This window comes from Montipora capricornis, chromosome 11 (assembly GCF_036669925.1).
Source record: "Montipora capricornis isolate CH-2021 chromosome 11, ASM3666992v2, whole genome shotgun sequence".
NCBI classification, from domain to species: Eukaryota; Metazoa; Cnidaria; class Anthozoa; order Scleractinia; family Acroporidae; genus Montipora; species Montipora capricornis.
The window spans coordinates 28111173-28118672 of NC_090893.1; the positions used below are offsets into that span (position 1 = coordinate 28111173).

At 40.7% G+C, this 7500-nt stretch overlaps 1 protein-coding gene across 1 annotated transcript in view; it reads right to left on the reverse strand.

The window, feature by feature from the left end:
- LOC138023653 (NFX1-type zinc finger-containing protein 1-like) overlaps positions 1–7500 on the reverse strand; it is a 98541-nt gene that overhangs the window by 14265 nt on the left and 76776 nt on the right. Inside the window, exons 18-20 of the mRNA XM_068870694.1 lie at positions 5536–5684; positions 1093–1204; positions 1–117 (exon numbers count right to left, since the gene is read on the reverse strand). The exon at positions 1–117 is cut by the window's left edge and continues 188 nt beyond it. Coding sequence (XP_068726795.1) covers positions 1–117; positions 1093–1204; positions 5536–5684 — 378 coding nt within the window. The remainder of the gene's footprint in view (positions 118–1092; positions 1205–5535; positions 5685–7500) is intronic.

The following is a 7500-nucleotide window of genomic DNA, read 5'->3' on the forward strand; positions in this document are numbered from 1 at the left end:
GCTTGTGGTCCCCGATCATGATGAGGTGTTGAACAGAGGGGGGAATAACAGCAACAAGCTGCCCTTCGAGAATCTCTGCAGCTTCCTCCACGATCATAACCGAGGGCTTTATATCAGCTGATAAGAGAATCAAAGTTTTCTTTCTAAGATCGTATCCCATTCAATTTAATTTGTTTACTAACTGCAAAGAACGGTAGGTTAACTTTTCCTCTCTTGATAAAGTGTGAAGCTGTTTGTTTCTTTTTGTTTGTTTTACATTTCTTTGGCGCCCTAAGAATATAATGAGTGGTAAGATTTTATATCATAGCAGTAACGAACATCACTTAACTCTTTCATTCCCTCGATCGAAGCGTTCATTCTCCCAACTATAGTACCATGGATTTCTTCGTTAGGTAGTCATGAGGATTTGGTGTTATATCAAGATCACACATCTTAAGCTGATAATATTCTTCATTCCCAATACCTGTCTGACTGAGATTTCATTGAAATTATGCGGAGGGTTTGGATATATTTGTTAGAAGTAAAATCAGACGATTCTTTTTATGTCAACGACTGACTTTTACAAAACGTCCTACAAAACGTCTTTCATATATTGTCTCTGCATATCAACATCTCCTGCGAGTTTATTGTCAACTTTCAAAACGACCAGCATCCAGCTGCCTCCGGAGCTCAAATGCAATTTGAAAAGAGAGTCCTTTCTTTCCATTCCAAAATGCAAAACGGTAAAGGAGACTCTGCTATAGCAAGCCAGGAGTCAGGACGGCTTAGTGGTTAGCAATCGTGTCTTCCACCTCTGCGTCCCGGATTCAACCCTTGGCCCCGTACCCCGTGGTCGCATGTGAGCAAAGTTTCAGTCGATTTCAATCTGTCTTTGAGGGTTTTTCTCCGGGTTCTCCGGTTTTCCTCCCTCTACAAAGTCGACTCTCAGTCAATTACATCAGCCTGCGGGCGGATACCCTTGATAGGGATAACCTCTGGTATCTTTCCCATTCACTGAATTGAGAAAATTGAATGAATAAAGTTGGTATGCTATGCTATGCTATGTTATGTAATGTAAAAACAAAGCCTAGTTTACCTAAATCAGTGTTTTACCTAATAAGTTTGCCCGCAATGTTGCACCTGTGACCGTCATCCCAATGACATCGCATCTTCTCATCACTTCAATGTCATGCTGATTCCGTAGTTCTTTGAGCTGGTGATGCAACTGTGTGGAGGAATTCATTTATTGTATAGACTGGAGTGTTTTACTGAAAAATACACCACTCATAAAATTCATACGAAACTGCATCCAGGACCCTAGTGGCGTATTTTCCATATCCTCACTAGTGAGGATATTGGTGACGTCATTTCCCGCCTTTGCATGGTTGTTTGTGAAACAGGCAGTGAAAAATGGGCGAGCAAGAGATTCGTAAAGTTCTCTGAAGCTAACGTAAAATCGTTCTCTGAGAAACAAGAAAATGCTAACACGAAGAATAAACTTCACACAACTTAAAATTATTCAAGGAGTTTCTTGCAAGTGAAAAAGAAATGCGAAAATTGAAGAAATTCCTGTCGCAAAGCTGCAAGAATTTGCGATAAAGTTTGTGCTCGGTGTTAGAAAGAAAAATAGTGAGTAAAACACTCCTGTCTATATATATTAAAAAAAAAATACACAGTGGCTTGAAGATACAAATTTTAATTTCTCGTGTTAAAAACATTATTTTACCACTCGAAATAAAATTCACATCTTCGTGCCGCCGTGCAATACGGTGTATAATACCATGGGTGACAAATTACTCCTTAATTTTGGGGCGAAATGTCAGCGTTAAATTATAATTTCACATGTGAAATTACAGTGTTGCCATGGTAATGGTGCCAAAATGGTGAACAGGTTAGAAAATTCCCGCGTCTTATGAATGTAATTTGTCACCCATGATATTAATAGGTAATCAAATGGTATACTCGTGAAATTAGGGAATAATTTCACTTGCGTTTTGTCCAAAATCAAATAATTTCTTATTTGATTTTGGACAAAACACATGTCAAATTATTCCCTAATTTCACTCGTCACTATTTGATTACACATACACATTTTATAATGCTCTCCTCTCAAACTTCACTATCACTCGTATCTCGCAACACTGACAATTAACGCCACAAAGTGTTCTCCTTAAATTAACACTAACCCTAACCCTCAACCTTAGTGTTGGAGATTGCTTGCAGAATGCTTAGAAGGAAAGAAATGTATAATGAAGTGAGGGTTACAGACGAAAGTTACATTTCTTTCATTCATCAGTCCAATGACCTGCTTACAACTGAGTGGCTTCATAGCCCAGTCCGTTTTAATTATCTGAGTTCAACTTAAGCTTATCCAATTTCATCCAGTTTCTGATGCTTGCGATGCACCTCTCCATTACAATGACTGCCTCCACTTGGTCCGCCTCCGAGTTTGGTTGAAATGATAAAGATAACTGTGCGTCGTCTGCATAAGCGTGTACTTCAGGTAGATAGAACTTGATGACTTCAAACAGTTTGCTTGCATACACAGTGAATAGGAGGGGCCCTAGGCACTCCGTGGAGTAAGTGAAACGTCTTAGATGTATAGCCCTCATAGCAGATGCACTGTGATCTTTGTGACAGGTACGATGAAAACCAGCTTAGCGCAGTTCCAGTTATTCCAAAGCTAGACTCCAGCCGTCTCAGTAACACCTGATGGTCTACCGTATCAAAGGTGGCACTTAAATCAAGAAGTACTAGCAGCGTAACCCTCGATAGGTCCATGTTGAGCAAAACATCATTTTGTACTTTATACGTAGTGCAGTTTCTGTGCTATGACCAACCCTGTAGGCAGATTGTAGTAGGGGGTATAGCTCATATTGCAACATGTGGTCGTGGGTCTGATCGTAAACAGCACGCTCGGTTAGCTTTGAAATATACTGTAAGTTGCTAACGGGGCGGAGGTTTGGGTATGATATGTCTTTCCCAGATTTGAAGCGCGGATCTACAAGAGCATCCTTCCATTTTAATGGAAAATGACCCAGTGCAAGAGAAGAATTTAAAATGCATGTTATTGTAGGTAAAAGTTCATCCAAGCAAGCTACTACCATCGATGTCGGCATGGGATCGAGGCTACAAGTCTTTTTAGGGACGGACCATTAGAAAAGTGATGGGGGGGGGGGGGGTGGGGTGGAAACCCTAAAAAAAATTATGCAAGGGAAAATGCCAAGAAAACAAATTCACGCAAAGAAGAAGGTAAAAGAGAAAAAATTCATGCAGAAGGAAGGTCCAATTGTGACTTTTATTTAATAATTATATAATATTTGCCAGTTATGCCGATTTCTGGCATGTTTTTGATAATGTACTGTATGCATATGTCCTTTCGTATTCATCAAACGCAAACCATTCAATCCTACTGTGCTGGGATGGTGCAAAATGTATCCCACCATTCCTTTTAATGTCGGCCTTCTCCTCTAGAGCAATTTCAGAAGAGTCCAATGCTGATCTGATGTTGTGAATTTTATGGCAGAAGAATTCACCTGTATCATTGACGAGAGATTGATGATCATCACAGTCAGGGAACAACAAACGCTGACTTGGGGCGAGGAGCTTTTTCATATTCCTAAACAGCTTTCTCTGATCTTCACTATTGCTATCTAAAAACTCCGAATAAAAAGCTTTCCGAACTTTATTAATAATGTATGTCGCATGGTTCTTTTTCTTTATAAAGATAGCAAAGTCAGATTTGTGTCCCGATCTCCACCATGCATACCTTTTCTGCTTTGCAGCGTTCTCTTTCGGCCTTAGCAATCTCTTCGTTATACCAAGGAACTTGGGACCTCGTTCTGATAACCTTTTCCTTTATTGGTGCATGATGGTCAATCAGCCTCGACAGCGTTTCTTAATATTCGTCAACCAAATCATCAAGATCAGTAGCATGACTACAATGGGCGTGTTCTACACTGCACAGTCTAGACAAAGATAAGTCGTCACGAAGCTGGTCAATGTCAACTGATCTTAGCTTCCTGTAAATTACCCTCTTGATTCTTGCGATTGGTCTTCGTATTCTCATGCAGATGACATATCACAGATGCATGATCAGAGAAAAACTGGCCGATAACAGGCGAGTTCTGTATTAGATGGCTTGTTTTGAGTGTAATGACAAGATCCAAGGTGTGTCTGTGAATATGAGAGGGCTTATTCACATGTTGCTGGAGGCCAAGTGAATAAATCAAGTCCAGGAATTTTGTAGCATCTGGGTCGTCAGGGACGTCAATGTGGATGTTAAAATCACCTACGATGGCCACGTGCTTCTTTGAAAGAATAACAGATTCCACGTAATCAGAAAAGTCCCGAAAAAATACGCTCATGGGTACCCTGTGGTTCTGTGAGTAAGGCTGTCGATATATGATGACAATTCTAAGATCAAGGCCAGCACCAGAGGAGACTACCCACTCAGCGTATTCTAATGACTCAGTGTGACCAGATTGAGAGAAAGACACTTTCAAGGAGTCATTGAATAAGATCGTTGTTCCACCGCCAAGACCGTCCTTACGAGGTTTACCAAAGAATCTATATCCATTAGGGCAAAGTTGGGCTCTGAGAGAATCATCATTCGAAGTCAACCATGTCTCAGTAATAGCGACTAGATCAAACTTATATTCAGAGACATAATCCACAAAGTCCGCTATTTTATTCCTTATGGACTGGTTGTTCATTGAGCATAATGCCAAGGAAGTAGAACGAGGCACACCAGTATACAAATCCTTTTCAGTGTTGAAGTTAATAATATTGGACGACGTCCTACTGCCCATGATAGAGCGATCAAGACCCGCACAAATCCTACTGCCCTTGGTTGAACAATCGCAATCATTGCGTGATGTGATCCGTACAGGTAGGTGTCGGCCATTGTTTTGATTGAACGTGGAGTTTGAGATATGCAAATTCGCATGACATGAACGAGAAGACAACCAGTTAATAAAATTATCAATATTTCGCGAATTAAAGCAGGCCGTAGAATTTCCAACGTCCAAAAGCTGAGATCTAGAATAGGTCCGACGAATAGTAGGGCCAGGATTGGGTGAGACGTCGCAGCAAAGAGCGAAATAGGCGGCCAATGGTACTCTTGAGTCGAACGGCAAAGATAGAACAGAAATTCCATGATTTGATTGTAATAACGCTGGAGTTTTAAGTAGGACAGCACGGCCAGAAATCTTCGGTAATCTTGGCACACATTGTAAACTCAATGTTATGAACTGAGCATTTTCACTTAAGAGAACCCCACAAAGCGAAATAAGGCCAAAACGACGGAGGACACAACGAGCACGTCCAGCCGCCGTTAGCTCTAAAAACGCTTAGGAATCGTTTATATCCTAGGAATCCCTTTTTGGGATGTTAAAGACCCCACAGCCTTTTTGCCACGAGCAGGGGTGAAGTTCCCTGGTGAAGTGATCTGTCTACGCCCAATGTGATTGTTAACTATTCCTATCTCAGTAGCTTTCAAAATAAGAAGAAAAAAAAAAGATCTATTTTGATGAACATAGACATTTGGGAACTTGCCTGTGCATAAGCATTGCTGATATTTACGAACTCAGCACTGGCTTTGGCAAAGAACTCGCTTTGTAGCACATACACAAGGTGAACCCGTTCAGTGTCAGTCAACTTCCCAATATGACTGGCATTTAGAAGATCCTTAAATGACTCCAGCTCTATAATGCAACAAAACACAAGGTAATTATGCTACATTTATATAATCAGTGTGAGTTACTAAAAGTATAACCTTTATGTCAAGGTGGTAATAGATGTATAGTTTGTTCAAAGGAAAACCCCTGCTTCCATCTGTTCGTTCACCAAGATAAGGTCCCGTTGGATGGGGTGGATACCTGGAAAGATTATTATCAGGGAACATACCCCATGCTGTATGCATTGATGAGTCATGCGGAAATAGTTGCAATCAAATCTACAATAGTGCAGGGGATAAATTCAATCAATTCTCAATCTCACTTCAAGGTTCAGAATTTTTTCTAAGTACTCCCGTTTTCTTCCCTTGTCAAAATCGACTCTCAGCTAATTAGTCTGACTGTGGTGCTGTCCTCTGAGATCATGGACCTTAGGGAAATTGTTGAGGGGGGCCTTATGCACACTTTACACGAAAACTCGTGAAGCGGCGCTCTTCCAGGTGATTAGAGCGGGCCATTATTAGATGAATTATTAATTATCACTATATTTTAATTAATACTAATAATTATTAATAATTATTACACCTGATTACTTATTGATGTTGCCAATTAATAATTATTGCTAATTATTCTTTCACACCTGAGAGATCCATGTTTGGGAGTGTGTTAAGCCTCGGCCAACACTTGTTTAGTGCCAATTGATAGGTGCCCATCGTTCACAATTAATTTCTAGAGACATAGATACATTCCAGATTACTAGTGGACGAACAGAAGAAGCTAAAAAGAGACGCAAAACTTGCAGTCGCAGTTGCAGTGGTAGTTGTCCTCCAATTTAAAGTTTGCTAATGTTGGAAAGCTGGGTACAAGTCCCAGCACCGTGATATGTGAGAAAACGTTGACGAGAATATTTGATTGAAAAGAGTTCAGGCCAAACAAGCGTAATTAACAATGTTAGCCCAATGCAATCCATCTTCGGATGCAAGATTTTCCTAAGAGTTGGCCAAAGAGACCGTTTGCCAACAATCAAGGACACCCAACGAGCAAATTAAGCCAAAAGCCTTTGAGACACATTTCTAGGCTCCTTGTAACGTGCAAAGACTGTCCAAAGAGATGTATTTATCACCTAGAAGAATTTGATCTGTTCGGATATCCTAGCTAAAAATTGAAGTGTCCGAAACCTTTATGGAATGCTAATTTCATTTTAGAAATCGCTAGCTGAACGTTACCTTCTAAGAACTTCCATCCGAACTATTTGCTCACCTGAAACTGCTAGGTGACGTTTTTAAGAGCCCAAAATTACAAAAATATCCCTTCTGAAACCGAAAGGGACGACTTTTTTCTGGTTGCGAATCTTTTAGGTGATGTTTTAGTAAAGAAATCTGTAGCTGTCTGGCAACGTAGAACCGAAATTCGTAGAACACTTTGACTCTCCCGAACACATATTTTACCACCGATTATCGTTGGGTGCCCCTGAACAATAATGACGTGTTTGGCAGACAGCCATAGGAGATATTCTAAAAGAATGGAAAGCTTGGTAAGCAAGGAGGCAGCGCGGCCTGCAGGAAGCAATGCAGTCTAGTGGTTGGGGCACTTGCCCTGAGATCTGGAGATCCCGGTTTCAAGACGCCCTCTAACCACCACTTGAGTTTGATCCTGGTACTCCCTGGTTCAACTTCTCAGCTGCACTTGTAAATAGCCAACTGGTTTGCTTCTGGCCAGTTGGGATTCTTAACAGTTGTTGTTGTTTCGTTTCGTTCATTGTGTTTCATTGGCCCTGAAAAGCCCCTATGGGGAGTGGTCAATTAAGTATGTATTGTATTGTACAGTGTAATTCCGAGAAGAATCC